Source organism: Chelmon rostratus, chromosome 4 (assembly GCF_017976325.1).
Source record: "Chelmon rostratus isolate fCheRos1 chromosome 4, fCheRos1.pri, whole genome shotgun sequence".
Taxonomy (NCBI): domain Eukaryota; kingdom Metazoa; phylum Chordata; class Actinopteri; order Chaetodontiformes; family Chaetodontidae; genus Chelmon; species Chelmon rostratus.
The window spans coordinates 20,349,541-20,369,351 of record NC_055661.1 but is presented as its reverse complement, the minus strand read 5'-3'; the positions used below and the strand labels follow the sequence as shown (position 1 = coordinate 20,369,351).

Sequence of the window (19,811 nt, the reverse complement as noted above, 5' to 3'; positions counted from 1 at the left end):
GTTGTTGTTATAGATTGTCATATTAATCTTAATCTGCAAAGTAACCTTTAACTAAAAGTGTCTATCAACATTTCCCCCTGAAATATAGTGGAGTAGAAGTATACTTAACTTTCCATCAGTCCCTCAGGGCCATTCCAGTGAGATAAACCTGCCAATTGCATCCCGCCTGATGGGGCAAACATCTGGGGTTTCCAGTGACAGCAGAGTGAGCGGACCAAGCGACAGAACCTTCAGCTGGAACCGTCCTTCGAAAGTTTAAAGACATAAAAAGGTCTTGATTGAATTTGACACTTCTTCAAAATGTGAAAACCACTCACACATCCTAGGGCTTTGCCATCTCTGTCCATATGTCAGAGTCATTGGTGTATTTTTTTTTTTTTTATCTGTGAAGCCATTCAGCGCAAACATCATCTTGGAATCATTAGACACATTCAGATCAAAGACATGCTGTATGTCTTCCATGTGTTCCTAATGCATGGAAAGAAATGGGAAAGCAAGCAATCAGGAGCCACTTGGAATAGTCTGCATACTATGAATCTGATATATCTGGAAGAATTCAAGATCTCCGCTTTTTGTGTTGTCTTATCTGTTATCCTTGCAAAAGAGGTTTCCAAACCTCACTGGGACGTGATCAAATAAAGGTAAACTGCACTTGTTTGTTGTGAGTTAACTAGAGGAAGTCTGGTCCTCTGCCACTGGCCAGTGAGCAGCTCTGCTGGGTTGTGTAAGTGCCTTCCTCAAGGGCAGCTCAACTGTAGCAGTTAAGGTGATTCCGGTTTCCTGTCCAGATGTTGTTGTATATTCAAACATTATCTGGACTCATCTGTCTACATTTCCAACATATAATCTTTGCCAAAAATGCATGCTAACCAACAGTGGAAGCTTCGTTGTACATCACTAAAGTTACAGCAAACCAAACCCAAGTGTAGAGAATAATGTCTTCATAACATGCTAAATAAAATCATTTTTATGTGTTTATATGTAGCTGTGACTTCTTCTTCTAATGACTTCTGATGTTTCTCCTCTACACCAGGATGTGAACCACTCACACAGTCCTCCATACAGTTTAACAGCTAGTTAGATATGCTTAACAGTAAAATATAGTATAGTATATCTAGTATGGAAATATAACATGTGGCCTGCACATCTGATCTATCTTCACTCAAATGTGCATGTAAACAAGGAGATACTTCAATATTTTTACATGATAATAGTTTGAAGCTCAAGATGTTGGTTGTTAAAAAAACACACATGGACATGGAGGTTGCTTTCAAGAATAAATTTTATTAAGCTTTGCCTTACGAAGCATAAGAGAAATTTAACAAAATACTTTCATCCTGCGTTTAAAAATCCTAAAAATCCATTATGGATAATTATGCAGGATTGCAGTATTAGAACACATTGTATCAAGATAATCAGGAAACGGGTTGCAGAGAGCCACAGTGAAGCTGAGCGAAAAGAGAAAAAAAAAATCTGGGCTTTCGGGAACCTGTTATTTTCACAAGGCGTTAAAACATCACAGAAACAGGCACGAGAAAAGCAGAAACATTCAAATGCAACAAAAGTGACAAGAAAATAATAGACTGAAAGTGACTTGTTTATACATTCAGTTTAAGGTAAACGTTTCATTTACATTAAAGAAACTTTGTTGCAACAGGAGGATTCTGGATGGTGCAGAAGTGGGAAGTAATTCAATGTTTTTTAGGATGTTGATGAAATAGTTCTTATAACACATATAGCACACATCCAGTTCTATCATTCCCATATAATCATGCAGTTGAAAGCACTGTACAGTATGTTAGCAGGCATGGGTATGAATTCATATTCAAATTATTTAGAACAATTCCTTGATAAAGTGTCTCTTCATGTTTTCCCGTCCTTTGCTGAGATTTCTTTCATATTAGCGGAGTAGAACATATGACATACATAAAAACATCAACATCAGCAGAGGAATTTCATTTTGACCATGATTTTTACTGTGAATGAATAAGTAAATAAATATTATACAAACAATTCAAATAGGCTCAATAAGTGCACAGGACAAAAGAAAGCATTAACACTTACAGTACATCTATTGATCAATCAATACTTCCCACAGTCTGAGATAATATGATATGAATGATGTAATATAATGTTATAATACCAACAAATAATATGAAAGTCATTAATAATAATCCACTTTAATTGTCATGTGCTGATGGATACTTTGGGCTTCTCTTTGCTACAGCTTCATAAGAGAAAGTCTGGAATATCACATGTTCAGCAGAATACTTGTATCTCATTTTATTCTTTAATTTTACCAGTCAGGCCTCCAAGGAACCCTTCAAGCTCATCTTCCTTAAGTTCTTGCCACAGTGTCCAATGGGATATACACATGAAACTGGTGGGACCTCCATTGAAATGTGCGTGTAAAGCGTCATGAGATTTCAGAGTCGGTCTCCACTGGTCACCTCCATCCAGGCTGAAGGAGCGCAGGCAGTAATACAGTCCGTGAGTTTGGGATGAAAATGCACAGATCCGGGCTGCGGCGGTATGTATGGCTGGCATCTTGTGTACTGTGCAGACCATTACAGATGATGACGTGCACAGAAGCAATCCTCTGTGAATGTTCAGTCCGACGGGAAGAGGGTGAAGCCATGTCAGGGCACCACTAGAAGGGTGTGTCCATCTGGCTGCCCTTTGCAGCAGGTGACACCACTCCATAGCTCCGCTCCTGCCACCTCAGCCACTGCATGTGGACCTCTTTCTGGACCTGCCAAACATGCACATACAACAAACGCAGCATTTGGCTGTTTGCAAACCAGTGAGATGATGCCGTTAATACTCTTATGCCACATATTTTTGTTAAATTATTGGTTTATGATACACATATGCTGCTTTCAATGAGAAAATTTGATGAGAAAATCAACACCAATATGAAGCTTCAGCCATCAGCTTGCTGTATTACCTGAGCACAAAGTCTGGGGGGTACAACTAACCTTGTTCTGTTTAACAGTAATAAAATCTGCCTACTAGCACCTCCTAAATATGTCACATATGGTTTAATTTACACAAAAATAAAAGTGGTAGATCACAATTCGCTGTATTATGGGGGATAATGTGCAGAACTATTTCTTCACCAGGACAAGAGTGGTACTTCCTGGAGTCTACCAAGGAACAATGAACGAAGTGATTATGGTTTCCTTGGAGTCTCTGTCCGGTACACAGCCCCTGCAAATGATCGTTTTTACACTTTGGGTCTTGTATTGATTAAACTAATGTGATGTATTGTGTCTATTGTGTTGAGTGAATTTTAAAGGTGCTGATAGGTGGATCCTGTTGTCTTTGGACAGAGCCAGGCTGTTTCCAATATGTAAGCTAAGCTAGGCTAACAGGTTGCTAGATGTAGCTTTACACTTCACTAACAAACAACAGTGTAGTATCAATCTCCTCATCTAATTCTCTGCAACAAAGCAAATAAGTGTATTTCCGAAAAACACACTTTGTTTTAACTTGAAAACAAACTTGAGCTCTTAACCACGTGACTCCCTTGTAGAGATGAGTCATTTTATTGAATGTTATGTCATCTAAGGTATTTATTCTGCATATTATTGGGGGATCAGTGACATTTTTGAAGCATTAAAATAATTTCCCTAGGCAAACAATATTCATTGATAAACCACAGCTGTAATTTTTTTAATCAGTTTTTGTAGATGTGGACTTGATAAAAGAAATATTAGAGTTTTACCCATGTGGCCCTAAAGCAACAAACAGATGAGTTATTGTGTCCTGAACATTATATGCAGACTGGTGTCGCCCTCAGGCTGTGTGGGCTTGGCCTCACATTAGTCTTGGTGGTTACATAAGTGCTCGGGGTCCTTTCATTATGCAATGAGGGGCACAGAAGTGGCAAATTATCTTCCATTTTAAGGTCTGACAACTCCAAACTTCTCACCACTCTCTGGTACATGATCTGGGTACACAGGTTCATTATGCAACAGAGAGCCATGAATTATCTGTGTGATTTGTTGAACGTGTTAAAAGTAGTAAATGCGTGAGGGTGGTGGGGCTGGCACTGACCTCTTGATTGAGAAAGCAATAGAGGATTGCGACGAGAAGCCCCTGTAGGAGAGACGGTTTTAATCGTTAACATTTAGGACCAGCACACATCATTAAAAGGTTGCTCATGTGATGATGGCTTAAATGTCAAACACAAGTGAGAGCTGAAGAATGAGGGATAAAAACAGGCCAGTCCATTACATTGTGCATTGTCCCAGCCAGCAAACAAGAGTGACTAATGAATGGTTTGAATTTATGTCTCAATAATACTCTGCTGAAAGCCATGTAGACACTAAAGGAGAGGGCAGTAAACTCTGCTTCCCTTGCTTTTATTTTTACACTGAAACATGCAGAATAAATGTGTCTTTCTTGTTTCACCAATATTGGAAACAAAGCTATTTAGGCACTTTTGTTACTAGTAAATTCCAAGCTTGTTTCACACTGCTGCAGCTTATTCATTTGGGAGCAGGAACAGAATCCAGTTTCCGGTTAGCAAACAGCTCATGCCACACGCAAGATGAAAGCCATGTGGCCTCTCTGCGGTTGCATATGTTTGGCAGATGCAAACACTGAACAAAACCTGCACTCTCGGTAACACGCACTGCTACGCCCTTTTCCACTAATTGACTTTTTTTTCAAGCATATAACTAGTGTTTAATACCAAACAGAAATCTAGTATTAAATCCACTTCTCAAATTGAAATGCCTTTTGCAAACTCTTGAGCCATGCTAGCGGTGTCTCTTTGGTCCAGATATAAGTATCTCCATCAAATTTGGTTCAGACATTCATGAGGATGAATCAGGATGAATTGTATTCTCTTTATTGATCCCCTGATTTTTCTTCTAGCGCCATCATCAGGTCTAATATGAATTAATTTTGTTCATTTAGTTTAGGACCAAGTACCTGCAAAACTAATGACATATGACTAATGCCTCATAAGTCTTTTTGTTTAGTTAGCAAATGCTACCATGCTAGCATACTGTGTTAGCATGCTGATGTTAGCATGTAGCTCAAAGCCCTGCTCTGCATATAAACGTAGCCTCTTAGAGCTGCTAGCATGGCTGTAGACCCTCAATCTTGTTTACATGAGTCGTCTGGTTGAGAGAGAATTTCAACCTGAAATCACCCTGCACATCTTATTAAACGCATTCGTGAATTAGCACTTATAAATACAGCTTTCATTACTGCATGAAATATGCATAAAAGTGCAGAAAGCAAAACAAATCCAATAACATAAATGACTTTCAATTCTATGCCAGTGAGTAATTAATCTATGCATGATAATGTCTAAATGAGATGCACTTATTCTGATGGATGGGATTCACTCTGATGCTCACTGATCAGACAAACATTGAGGTTTAGAACTAATCTGTATTGAAGATTTTGAAAAAATACATTGTGAAGAGAATTTCTTCGGAAAAAAATAATCGCTACAAACCATTGCGAAGCAGCACAACACAATCGGAAATGGGGAAAAATGTACTCTTGTGAAAAATGTGAGACTATACAGTAAAATTCTAAACATGCAACATATTTCAGTATATAGATGTATTGGTGTCTTATGTGTATTATTTGCCTGTATAATTAGAAAAAAAAAAAGAAAAAAAATGAGAGCTCCTTATAAATACTCTATCTACTCTAGAGAGAGATTATATGTGTGCGTATTTTCCGGGTACTTGAGCATGTTCAATATATCGTTGTCAGAATATTGAGTGGTAATACGTGTGTTCGTGTGTGTACCTGGAAGGATCCCATGCACAGCTCGATACAGAGGCGTAGGTTAACATTGAAGTAGTCGGGCAGAAAATTGAAGAACATGTAGTGAGTACCAAACAAAGGGATGAGGAGGAGGGTGGACTTAGTCAGGCGTCTGTTGCACAGAAGGAAAGAAACAAGATGCAAGCCGTGAAACTACCTCAGGGAGTTGTTTATAGTACAAGGCTTATCTGAATGCTGCCCCAGATAGCATCATGCATGAAGACACACCAATCATCACATGTCAGTCAAGAGTGTGTGCGTCAGTCTGCACACAGTTTTTTGTTAATGAGTGGAAAGGTAGTAGCCAGTGCATGAGTCAGAGTGAGGATATTAAAATATGAGGTAATGTTTTCTGTGTTTAGAGGGACATATCAATCTAGCCAGTGCAATTAAGTCAAGCATCACTTAACTTACCTTTGGTATGTCTCTTATAAGATCCGGATATGCGTGAAGTCCCTGAACACTTTCAGCCAATTAGTGAGCCTAGTTCAATTAGAAATTCTAATAAGCCTCTTGTGGGATGGTAGACGTGGCCAGACTGACTAGTTCTGTAGCGACTGAATGAATTATACATTACACACTGTGGTATATCAACAGTTTTCCACGCAACTTGTATCTTTCCCTACGGCAAAGTGTCTGCTTCTGAGTAAAAAAGTACGAAAAAGTATTTGAAAATGTGAAAAAGACTGCTGAGTCAGCTAAAGGTTTACCTGTACTGAGAGGAGTTATTGAACTGGATCAGCCGAGGATTGAGCTTCTGTATCAGGATTCTGATTATGTTCATGAAGAGCATAAAGTTGATCTGTTGATAGAAGATCAACAATTCCAAATTAAGAAAAATATCCAGCTTTAATGGGACAATGCCTACACAGGTACTCTAACAAATGTGCATGCTTACAATGTGATCATTGAATGTCATTGCAACAATATGGGCAGCCAAGTGTGTAACTCACTAGGACTGGTGTGAGGGCAGTGTCTGGCACTCTATTGTAAGGTGCACAAAAGAAGCTTTTTCTAATAACTAATATCTCTCAAAGGAAAGTAAACAATTCATCTGCATAACTATCTGTAATTTGCTAGGTGCATAATTAACAGTCCATTATTCAGCACAATGGGAGAATTTACCGCTATAGACACAACAATCGGTCCCTTGATGATCCACCAATAGGGTGAGTCTTCGTTGATATCCCAGCATCTATATAGGATGAGATTTAGAGATGTGCACTTCAGTCAGTCTGCAGCAGTTCCTTTAGGGTGTGATGTACAATGAGTTCAACTGACCATAGAATAAAACTCTATAGCAATAATAATAAGCAAACAGTAGTGAGTACAAAGTGAGTGCACCAACAAATTACACATTTGTTTACAAGGTAAGGTTCATAAAATTCCCTCCTAAGGGTGTATTCTTCATCATACATAAAATCCTTTTAGGAAAGTGCTACAGTTCTATACTGTGGCTGTAGCTGCTGCAGCCCTCACTTTACCTCTGGCTGAAATGTTGGCCATTAAATCTGTTGCAGTGGGCTCTAAATGTATATAAGACATCAATGTGCTTGTAGAGATGGAAGTGATAATCAAAGTTTATACACACTCTGTGTCCTCAAAGTACACCCTGGATCCAATCCACAGGACGATGAAGAGCACAGGTACACCTGTGGAAAGGCAGAAAACCAAATGTCAACCAGTACAATCATAATTAGACAGTTGAGAGTCAATTTTTCTAATATCTGCACTGACCTGTTCTGAAATAACTCAAAATAAATTGATGCTCTGTGCACAACATAACTAAGGTATGCACATCAATTTCTTGCCTTAGCAGCACTGGGACGAATTCCTCTATATTCATTGTAGTTGGCAAGTTAAGTGGCTGTGACCCCTTTCATTTAATCATACACAAGTTCTTAGGGAAATCGACTTGGGCATTTTTTGAAGAAACATCCAACCCACAGACGTAATCTAATACATTAGCAGCGACTGCCACAGGGATGCAAACTTTAATTCAGTTTGTTTGGTAATTACAGCTGATGCCACTGAGCCAGGGAGAGTTTCTGGCTGTACTGCAATAATAAGTTGGGGATGCTGGCGGATGGCAGTCTGTCTGCTTCTTGTTGTCCCTAAAGACAGCTGTGAATCAACGTTGAAACACAGAACTGTAATAAATATAAATATAACTGTTCAGCTCCATAGGTTTGAAATCAGTCATCCGATGTTGGATGAGAGTGATACTGTGTTTGCAATTAAAAAAATACATGCAGTTTGGAAGTAATTAAAGGTCAAAGTGGTCCTGTGGAGGCACAATGTAAATGTCAAAATGTTAAACTTTACATATAAACAAAAATACAAAAATCAAGAAAACTGGCATGCAAATTGGAAAAGGTTCATATCTGCAGCGCAAGGCAAGTTAGATGGACTGGAAACCAGAATTCACACAGTGTGAGTACATGTGCACTCCAAGAAGAATGACTGTCTCTGAAGCATCAGATCATAGGGATAGTGATAAAAAAAAACACATTTTCTGAGACCAGAAAAGCAGAAATTAATGCTGCACAAAATGCACCGGCTGCATAAATAGAATAAACAGCAGTGCACAACACAGTCACAAACCAATGTAAGTGCACTTGCAAACTTTTCAGGCAATAAGAGAAGTTATACTGTCTGACTTTAACATGTCACTGTTTTATCTGGCATTAAACGTTTGTTATGCAACTTTTTCTTTGCCCTTTAATATAGCGTAGAACTCAGCTTGAGCCAACATATGTTTAATACAGAACTAAACTAAACTACACTAAACTAAACTAAACTATCTGTAAAATAGAAATGATCCAGTCTTTTTGAGTCCCCTCATTTTGTAATCCTTGCATCTATCACCTGCTAATATTTAATAAGTACCTTTTGTAGTCTTTTTGTAAGATGAAGCATCATATAGGATATTGTATTTAAAATGTGGGAATTTCAGGGAAACTGCATGTTAAGGTTTCTCACCCCATCCCAGCAGGCTGAAGCCCCAGAGGCACCGACGGCTGTGATAGAAGGACGAAAGCAGCAGGGAATTGAGGTAGAGTGCCTCCACCAGGAGCCAGAAAAAATTGGCCATTACACAGTAGTGGCAGAAGACCACAGAGGCCTTACAGGCAAACTGGACAAAAAAAACAGGAAGGAAATGAAGGACACAGAGTGAGAGGGATTAGCATGAGAGAGGAGGTGCACAAGCAATACGCGATGAGAGCGATGCATAAATATGAGAACAGGGAAATCTGCCCATAGGGATTTCTTAATACAGCGTACAAGAGCCTCTCATCCTCAGTGTCATCAATTTACCGTAGAGAGGGTGCAGTGGTTGGTGTCGTCACTTGAGAACAGAGTAGCATCCTTTATGAACACCGCCACGGCTTTCAGGATAAATGTGATGAAGAGCTGGATGTGAATGCAGTTCCTGGCACAACGCAACCTCCTGTTGAATAAATCAGGCGACATACACATAATGAATATTCTGCAGTGTTCACCAATTCACAAAAAATATCAAGGCCAGATGGTTCGACTAGAGTCTGCAAGAAAATAGTTGCTAAGTGGACAATAGGACATGTGGGGTCCACTGTGGCTCTAACCATCCCTCTCATAAGGGGCCACATGAAGGTAAATGATGGTTACATTTTTATATCATCATTAACACCACGACAACTGATTTCATGATAGGTTTTTTTTTTTTTTTTTTTTGCTTTTTCGCTCTGAAAATGATTTCATATAACAGCATCACTGCTCCTCCTTAAAATTAAAGTATGACATTTTGGTAAATTTGCGTATTTGCTTTGCTGGTAAGAGTTAGACGAGAGGATTGAGACCTCCCTCATGTCTGTGTGCTAAATACGAAGCTAGAACCAGCCAGATTAGCATGCTAGCTAGCAGCCCCATCAAGCCATAATTTAGTGTTTTTACATTCCTGTTTGTGTCCAGATTGAACAAACGAGATACATCATGTTGAATAGTAAAATATAGAAGTGTCGACTGCTGACTTTTTGAACTTTGGACAGAGCCTGGCTAGCTGTTTCCTTAATAAACCACACTAATACATAAATTTAAATGAGGTAAAGCCACAAACATATTGTGTACAGTGTGAGCTGTATCACGTTTCAAACAGACTCAACAAAGGCCCAAAAACTGGTGAGTCAGCCATTATTAAAATCTTTTTATTATATTCAGGACAAATTTTGTTTATTTACAGTGGCAATACAATTTTTTTTGATTGCTATCTTATTTCTCAGTGGTAAATAAATTGGACATAAATGCTTACTGACGAAAAATGCAATAAAAGTCAGTTTTCTCTGGCTGGCCGAATCTTATTTCAACGTGATCTGCTCCTACCTGAAGAGCAGCAGGATCAGCACGGCAGCGGCCAGCACCGCTAGAGAGATGCTGTAGCCCACGGTGTATATCAGCTTCACTGTGGCAAAGTATGTCTGCTCCATCTTAAAGCAAGATGAGAAAGACGCTTCTGTAGGCTTCGAAAAATGCTGCCAGGCTTCAAAATGAACGTAATGTCTCCGAATGAGACCAAATTGCAGACGAGCTTGAGGCTCAACTGCACGGACAAAACTAGAAGAAAGCTTTCTCTATAGTGGAACGGCAGCATGGCTCTACGAAGCAGGCTACTGAATCCAGCTAAAAAAAACAGATGAAAAAAACAGCTTAATTACAGAAACATGAGAACTTGTAATTAGTGACTTTCCACCTCGGTTGTTGGTAGACTTAAAAGCTCCTTTTAAACTTAGGACAAAAGATGCTCAGTATAGCATCAAAAATAGTTTTCTCATAATTATCCTCATGAACACTGTTTGGTACGATTAAGCAAGATTCTCTCTTTGTGAAACAAGGTAATTTCAGTTATTACCTGATGGGCGACCCTTGATTCACTTAGTGCCTTGCACAAATGTTTTCATCTGAGGCACATTTATGTTTGAATAGATTTTATTTTCGACCCCAAAAGTTGGTTGATTTTGTGTTATGAGGTGTTTGTCCTCGTCCCTTGCTCTGGGATTTCTCATTCCCCAGTCTGAGGTCTTTATCCGCGTCCCCCCCGACAGCTCTCACCTCAGGGATGTCGTCATCCACGCTGCAGGCGGTGTGGTACGGTGGTAAAGGTCTGGACCAGCCGGCACTGGTGCAGTTACGGCTCACCGAACCTGAGTTGAAAGGTCACAAGATCAAAACGGCAACCACGAAGAGATCATCGCCAGGTTGGATTTTCTGACTTGTCAAGAGGTGTTCACATAAAATGTTGTTGATGCCAATGTTGGTTGATGATTGGATGAATTGATGACTTTAGAGATTCACTTTTCTTCCATTGCCACCATCAGATCAGAGTTTTCACTTTCTCTGTGAAATATCTCAAAATCTATTTGATGGATTGGCACAAAGTTTTGAACAGACATTCATGGCGTTCAGAAGATTAATCCTAATGACTTGTGTGTAACCAGGGGTGGCCTGGGTGGCCACCCCTGAAATCTGATTGGCCAGCCCATTATCCTAAAGTATGATTGGTTATCAGCCACTGAGAGGCAGAAGAACAAACCAACGAGTTTGACGAGTATTTTTGAATGTACTTTGTTTTCTCGTGTATGTAACTTTTGGAGATCCAACTACTATACGAGAACTTAAAGAATACAATGTTGAAGATTTATATTGTATTTATATGGTGCCACTCTGTTGTGTTGTGATTGTTAGGACGATTTACCGTTGGAATAAAAAGATGTCATGTCTCGGGTCTGTTGATGTGTCTGTTCACAGTGTTGTGTCTTGTTATTCACTTCCTGCTTTATTGTGAAACCCTAACTCTCCTCTCGTTTCAGACCCTTGACTTCCTGGTGTCCTTCCCGCCTGTCTGATTGTCTGCCCCGCCCTGATTGTCTCCACCTGTTCATTGTTACCTCATGTATATATAGTCCGTGTCTCCCTTTGTCCTGTGCCAGATCATCTTGTATGTGATGTGCCCTTTTGTGATTGCTACCCCAGTCCTAGTTAATACCAGAGCCTTGTCTTGTCTTGTCCTTTTGTCTTTTGACCCTCAGCGCCTTTTGTTATTTGCCCTTCTGCCTAAGCGCCTTTTGTTGTCTGATTTTTGGAAAGACCTATTTTGTTAATAAACCAGCCTGTTGAGCTCGCCTTCAGTTTTTGTCTGTGTTCTGCCTGTGAGTCCTGAAGCCCTGAAAGCCCTACGGGCTTATCAAAAGAATTTAACACAGAAAATTAAAAAAGTGGGCAATAATGTAATGTTTAGTACGTAAAGTAGATATGACAGATGGTAAATTAATGCTATTCCGAAGTGCGTTTGTGTGTGTGTGTTTATGCCACCTCCAGTGCCACTGGGGCCATTAACAATGAAATCTTTAGCATCTCTTCCGTGCATCCAGTATTACATTAATTAGTGTTTAGCTCAAAGCACCAGTGTGCCTAAGCAGCCTCCAGCCTCACGTTGCAATTAGCATGGCTGTAGACTCTCCTGTTAAGAAGCTGTTATATATCCTCACAGATACATGATGCCAAGGTACTCGATGTTTGCTCATTTTGTAAAACATTTACACTCCCGAACCTGCTAATTTACTTGTATAGGAAAAAACTAATTTGTTCACAGTCTCCTGAGCACTGAGTCAACTTCATAAAACAAACAAGTAAATGAATGACAAATAAATAAATATACACACTTTCTGAGATCATCAGGATCAAAAACACCTTTTGCTTTCATTAGAGCAACAATTTCAGTTAATTTGGACCCACTGGTGAGCACGCTGCTCTCATCATTATCTCAGCCTGAGCACCCTACTCGCCCCCTCTTTCACCATGTGATCCTTTAGTCACCTGTGTTGTTTCTGAAGAGGGAGAAGACTGCGGGACAAGCTCTGTGGACCACTTCCCCGACGACCGCATGAGGCCAACAGACCACAGCGTCCCAGAATGGCCGACAGCCTTTTCAGAGGAGGTTTGGGAGAAGAGAGAAGGTTAAAAAAGGGCAAATATGTGTCTATCAAGGTAGTTCATCAGAAGAGAGATCCAATGAACAGACATTTATATGCATACGCTGCCACCTGAAATGCACACAGTTTAAATATATACTCATGGAGGTACAGTAGAAGTAAATGGAGTGTATCATGGCCAATACCTCCAACGACATTCTTCAAAGCCATAACATCCGCCTCTGTGTAAATTGTATTAAGGAAAGAACAGGGAAGACCTTTATCTTCAGTTAGATTACATACATAAATCCTAATGTAACTATCCTTAATGGTCTTCTCTGCAGATGCATCACAGTGATGGATCGCCGAGTGCGTTTTCATTCCGCAGTTGGGACGCCATCAAGAATCCGCCCTGACAACTGATGATTCTCCGTGAAGCATTCATTCCAGCGGAGACTCTTGTACTTAATGTGAACATTTGCGGTATATTTCATGTCACAACTACGGCCACGCTGCTGCTGCTGCAGGGTGATTTTAAAATGAAAAACACACCTTCTGTGCTTCTGTTGCCCTGCTCTGCAACGTACTGAGCGCAGCTACGCTCCTCTTTCTCCAGCTGAAATATGAACTCGCATTCAGGGTGCAGGCTGGACAAAGCCTAGGAAGGAAGGGACGCTCTATTAGATACATACACAGACATTCAAGCAGAGGACACAGGGGCCACTCAGTCTGTAATTACATAAAAAAGACATTTCAGGGGTCTGAAAAAAAATGTATGTCAATTTTTAAAGGGCAGTGACTCATTTAGCCTTTCTGCTCCACCTTAAGCAGGAAACACATTCCCACTAAAGCAGTAACCTTTTGGTAACATGCACCTATCTCCATTGGCGGCATTAAACAAAATCATCTTTCACTGTAGCGCACGCACAGGGGAAGCTCGGAAAATTCATTAAATGTATGAGTGTGTCCCTAAGGACACATGATGATTGTCTTGCCCTCCAACAACTCTGCGCTCCATCCATTCAGAGCCGCTCAGAGATTCTCCTGTTTGTCCGGCCCTGCTCATCCCTCCGCTTCCTGGTGTCACATAAAAAACAGCATAACTGGATTTGCATTTGAGTGACATTTATCGGAAGAAAAAAGAGCATCTTGTTGCTGAGAAAGAAAAGGACTGATGGAAGGTGGATGCTGGAGGGAGGGTGGATGGAGGAAGTGTACACTGAAAGAGGACAGGACCGTCACGGCTGCGTGGTAATTATCCCTTTGGCTGTACCTGAAAACTGTGAGCACACAGTGATAATAAACCTGTTACTACGTCGGTGCCAGTGAATAGTTGCTACATAAAAGAGGTTATAAAGAGGTAATAAGGTCATATAACACAACTCCAGTGAGAATACACAAACATCATTGTGCTACGCTACGTGCTTTTGAACACTGCGGCTCACACTTAGGATGTTATTGACAGTGAGGGCCGTAGAGAAATAAGGAGGGATATGTTTTGTTGCTGCTGAGGAAACTGAGGTGAGCATGCATGAGCATTAACATAACTCTTAATTATTAAAAATGACAGTAAACGTGATCTGTGTACTCTTATTATATCGATATACATTAAAAATCAAAGATCCTAACTTCATTTTAAACGTGCTTTGACACAGATCATATCTCCATACTCGGTGGAGTATCAGTACCTGCAGTGGAGTATCCTGTTGGAGTGGGCTAAGCTGCTCTGGGTTAAATTCAAGTGTCATTTATTTTTATTTCATGCTGCTGGTGAACTGAAGTGGTCCTGAATGTAAAGGTCAGAGCAGCAGGCTCGGTCTTCTTTTGTTAGCTTTAACAATACGCTGCAACAGTGTGGGTTTCCTGCTAAAATGTCCTCCATGCTGCTCAAGTACAGTATCTATCTGCTTCCTATTCATTTATACTGCAGGCATCATATGGCTCCTTGATTTTTTTTATCTTTATTATTTATGAAACGCAGGAGATTTTCTTGCATGTTAGAAAAGATTCATTTATGCAAATTACTCTAGCCCCGCACTTTAATGATGCTGTTATTTACTTGGGAAGAAGCGCTTTTTTCTGGTGTGTGTGTGCGTGTGTGTGTGTGTGTGTGTGTGTGTGTGTGTGTTTGTGTGTGTGTAGAGACAGAGAGAGAGAGATGGAAGAGATAGTTACTTTTTCAATTTAGGCACAAGCCCTTTGTTCAAGTCTCTGCATGCCCCTTGAAGACATCAGTTATAGTGGCTTGGAAGTGAAAAGCACACTGATGTGAATGTCAGGAGGACTGAGAGAAGTGTGCGCTAAAAAGAGGAGACATTTGGACAAAAACAAGACAAAAGGAGGTGCTTAAATGCAGCCATGTAATCATGATGCACCTCCATTTTCAAAATTACTTGAAATTTTGAAAATGTTTTTGGAGTTTGTTTGTTCCGATGCTGAGTAATTGTGAGGCTGCTATTTGGGTCTCGTCTTTCTCTCTTCTTAGAGGCCTATTTAATAAAACACCGACGACAACAGAACAGGTCGCAAACACAGCCTTAATAAAGCCATCTCTGTCATTGATATGGCACACGCTTTTGTCCTTGATTTGGCTCGGTTCCATCTCATTTTGAAAGACCTGTGGGAGAACAAGCACAAGCAAACGCTTAATGAAAAGAAGCTTCAGAAGCTAAAGTCCCCTGGGACCCCAAACGCTCCCTCTGGAGAACTGCGGTTTCCCCCACTCACCAGTTTTCAGAGTGGCATCCAATAGGATTGCGCCACTTGTGTGTTATAAACAATTCCATTAGAAAGATCTATCGTTTCTCTGAGGGGGGCCACGGCAACATCTGCGCCTGTACAAGCCCACCTGGAGCGATTTCATGAAATTACATGACTGAACACGCTGTGCATAGATACAGATTTTTATTATCATAATGCTGTACGTTGATTTGAACTGAGTGAGGGTGTAATGTTCTTGGAAAAACACTGGAATTCAACAGTGCTGACCCACTCAGGGTTGATTTTCAGGGTTGTAGCATCACATGTGAAAGGCAAGGTCACAATTGCAATGGAAATTGTCTGTAAGGGTAAATTGTACTTTTTCAAAAGTAAACTGAAAGAAGACGATAAAGGGGATTCACGAGCTTCTTGACTATAAAAACAGAAAAAAAAATTAAATTTTAAAATACTAATTTCTTTGAGGGAAGATTCAATGATTAATAGTCCTATGAAGTGTCAGTCGTGCATGCAGATAAGATGTTGAATTTTCTTCTTTAATCAAGCTATAGTTGAACAGGTGCCTCTTACAAAAAAACAGTCTGCCTTTGAAATTCTCATCAAAAGCAAAGCCAGAGCGTTTGAAGGATTTAAACCCAAAACGCCGCGTATCCAATCAGAACTTCATCAGGATATCTCTGAAAAATAGATAGCCGTAGGAGAAATTGGTTTGGACCAGAACTCTTCCTTTCTGTGTCTCCGACGCAATCACTCACCTTGGCCCTTTCCCCTCACTTTGTGCCTTAACTGTCAACTTGTTCACCATCAGAGTGACAAACCACTTTAGTAACCATGTCAAACACCGACTGGATAAACACAACACAGACAACTGGTTGGAACTGAAGCACAATCCTCCTGACAACAACGTTTTCCCCATTTTCTCCAAGCAAATATGAACAAATGTGCAAGCTCTCAGCACCACCTCTCCCTCCCTCAGTGAGGAAGCAACCTGAGAAAAATCACTGCCAGGCCTCTTTGTTCCTAATGCAATGCTAATAATCTAATGAGGTGTTATTGTGCAATTTAGGCAGCAATTACTGCTCTTCCTGTTCAAAGGCAGGCGAGGGATGCATGCAAAAATGTTTTACATCGCCTGCAGAGAAATTTGAATTCAGACAATCAGTGTTTGCACAAAGTCAGCTTCAAGGTGAGAATGCAGATGCGGATATAGTGGTATAGGTATCTTGACCTGCTCAACTGTGGTTGTGTTGTTATGATGGAATGAACACCGCCAGAGTTAGGACATTTATATTCAAAGCAGAAAGACGTATGCAGTCATGTTACCATAAAGACACTAGACAAAAGCATCGGCAAAATGGCACACTGCATGTCAGACGGGGGACCACGCACAACTTCCCTGTTTATATGCAAGGGGATGCTGTGAAGACATTTTATTCTACATAAGAATGAGGTGCAGTTGAAAGAAAGCGACCAAAGCTTTGAAAGGCAGGGGGAGGCAAGCAAAGGCAGAGTCAGGACGAGGTGGTTTAGAGCACCAAGGGCGCATGACATGCTCATGCATTTCAACTGCATGATGAGATAAAGGGAGACACTACGCTGCAGAGAGACAGAGACAGAGATAAAGAGATGGAGGGGATGCATACGGTAAGTCTGGATAATATGAGCCATGAAACTAAATGCATAGCAAAAGGCCCCTTCAAACTGGCAGGTTAGCCGTGAAAATGTTCTCTGAGAGGTGAAGCCCATTATCCACTAACTACCCAAAAAGGGGCCATTGGTTTGGGCCCACTTTGCAGATGTTGCCTTCTATTTTCAACCGCGAATGATGTGCACTTTTATGCCACTGCGGCAGTACTGTGGCACAGGAAAAACTATGAAACATGTTCAGTCATTCAGAGAGAAAGCACAAAACTCAGCCCATCCCTGAAGTTCATATGCTGAATTAATTGTTTGACATGATGAGAAATATGCCTATTACCTTTTTGCTGTGATTTAGATGGGGGCAGTGATAGCAGTGCATAGGGACTTGGCATGGGGGACCAGAGGGTCCAGGGCCAGTGTGGACTGGCAGCTAGAGAGGTGCCCGTTCACCTCCAGTAAAAAAAATTCCCCATGGAGACAAATAAGTGCTTTTATTAAATCTGATACCACTGTTGTGTTTGTATGCTAAATATGAAGCTGGAACCTGCAACTGGTTAGCTTAGCATAAAGCCTTGAAACAGGAAAAGAGCCTAGTCAACCTAGGTTTGTCCAAAGCTAACAAACGCTGCTTATTATCTAAAGCCTTCTACTTTCTACTTTATATCTTGTTTGATTAATCCATATTGATTAATGCATAAAAAGGAGAAATTTAGGTTTTCAATCAAACTACAACTTGCTTACTAGCTGTTTCCTGCTGATTCCAGTGCTAAGCTAAGCTAACCGGCTGCTGGATGCATTTCTCAAAAAGTTTTTTTTACTGACACAAAACTGTATAAAACAGTCCCTCCAGGGCTGCTTTTGGGGTGAGAAAGGTTTAGCTCATAAGAGTAAGATGCATATTTGGACATCATTAATTTTTTTTCCGTCATGCAGCCAAAAAAGAGGGCCAAATAATTTTCATCTTTTCTTTTCTTTTCTTTTCACCTAGGAGCTGCTTAACATGCAAAATTTCAACCATATCAAAGCATTCAAAAGAGACTGTACTGTTGGTTTTTGTTCATAGTGAGTGTGTTTTATGGACGCCTGCAGTTCATTATAATTCTCTGCAGTCCTGAGCAGTGAAAGAGAAAAGAATGAAGTGGAACACAAAGATGAGTGTCTGCCCTGTTCCCATTCTCCCTCTGCCACGCTGATCATCACACCACCTGTTTGCCTGCTTCTCATATTTTTATTCCATTATGGAAATTACCAAGGTGGCGAGTAATAATAACCCTGTAAAGCTGTTGATAAAAAAAACCTTGTTGTGAGTGGCGGTGTGTGAATGCGCATACATGTGTTCGCTTTGCCCGTCTTGCTTCTTCACAGTTGATTGGCCAAGACAAATTGCGCAAACGGTGTAGACAGAAAATAAAGTGGTAGTATCAACAAATGAAAGTCATCCAGTCATGTTCGTTTTTCTGATTTCATTGAGGTGAATTCATGATTGTTTGTGTGTGGACGTGTATTGGTCATGTTATTGGAACATAAATCTGTACACACAGTCACGTTGTGGGGACCTAGTCCTTATGAGTTCAATATGCAAGTCCCCATAAATCATTAAATTTTAGGATGAGGACTTGGGCGAAGGTTAGGTTTAGGTTAAGTTGGATCAAGATTAGACAATTTGGCAAGTAGTGGTTATGGTCAAGGTGATCGTGCGTGTGTATGTGTGGTGTAATGGAAAAGATTCTAATTTTCATGGATTTCAATTAAACAACTCTAACATTTCCTTTGCTAATACTAATAAATGCATACATTTTCTAATATTCATAACATGTAGGCTATCTATCCTCACACACTTGCATCTCACCTGTACCACCAGACTCTCTTTTACATACAAAACCTACGCTCATCCTCACACACAGACTGACCCGTTTCCAAAAAGATTAATTACTGAATACAAGCTAAAGATGAAATAATAGCAGATAAGTACAACAGTCGTTTAGGGCTGCAAATAATGATCATTTCGATCACAGATTAAATTCAGACTATTTTCCCAGAGCACAATCACAGCTCTTGTTTTGTCAGACCAGCAGTCCATAACACAAAGCTAGTTTATTATGAAGGAGGTCTGACAAACCCAGTCAAAACTCAGGTTTGGAAGCAGAATGTAAGGAAGAGCCAGTAAATTCTGGGCGTTTTGGCCACATCTTACAGAAAATCACCAACAAACTTATTTTCAACACACCCACAGGCTACACGTGTTTGGAGCTGCACTGCTGAGCATTTAACACGCATTAATATGCATTAATATGTTCAATAAATATGAACATCTGTTTCAGTTATGTGCAGTTTTTTTCTCAAGCATCAGAAAGGTGTTTATTCATTTCTCATAAAAAGTTGTCGCAATGGTTCAGTTTTTCAAACACCTCTGTTAATTTTATGCAAAAGAGAGCTTCAAGTTTCCACGTGGCATTAAGGATCATCTTATTTTTTTTCTTTTTTCTCACAAAGGTAAAGTTAAAGAAAATCACTCACAGTTGGAGCCAAACACAGAGTGAGAAAAATCCCTCTGATGCAGAGACAGGACATGTCGTCAGGTCAGTGTCCTCCGCTCAGTCCAGCTTTCCTCTATGAGACCGCAAACACTCTCCTGCAGGACGGGATGCTGAGCCCCGCTCTCTCCCCAGGTGTAGAACAACACCGGTCAAGCTCGCAACAATTAAAAAAATG

General features: G+C 40.3%; 1 protein-coding gene across 1 annotated transcript; it reads right to left on the bottom strand.

Moving 5' to 3' along the window:
- Nucleotides 1–2,650: 2,650 nt before the first annotated feature.
- On the bottom strand, nt 2,651–19,670 carry ghrhrl (growth hormone releasing hormone receptor, like). The gene is made up of 13 exons (XM_041935992.1): nt 19,617–19,670; nt 13,293–13,398; nt 12,646–12,753; nt 10,882–10,973; nt 10,156–10,259; nt 9,115–9,247; nt 8,779–8,932; nt 7,388–7,448; nt 6,922–6,991; nt 6,507–6,598; nt 5,779–5,908; nt 4,060–4,101; nt 2,651–2,752 (listed from the first exon to the last, which is right to left on the bottom strand). Exons 1-13 carry the CDS (start codon nt 19,668–19,670, stop codon nt 2,651–2,653), a joined length of 1,248 nt encoding a protein of 415 aa, XP_041791926.1.
- Between the last annotated feature and the right edge of the window lie 141 nt (nt 19,671–19,811).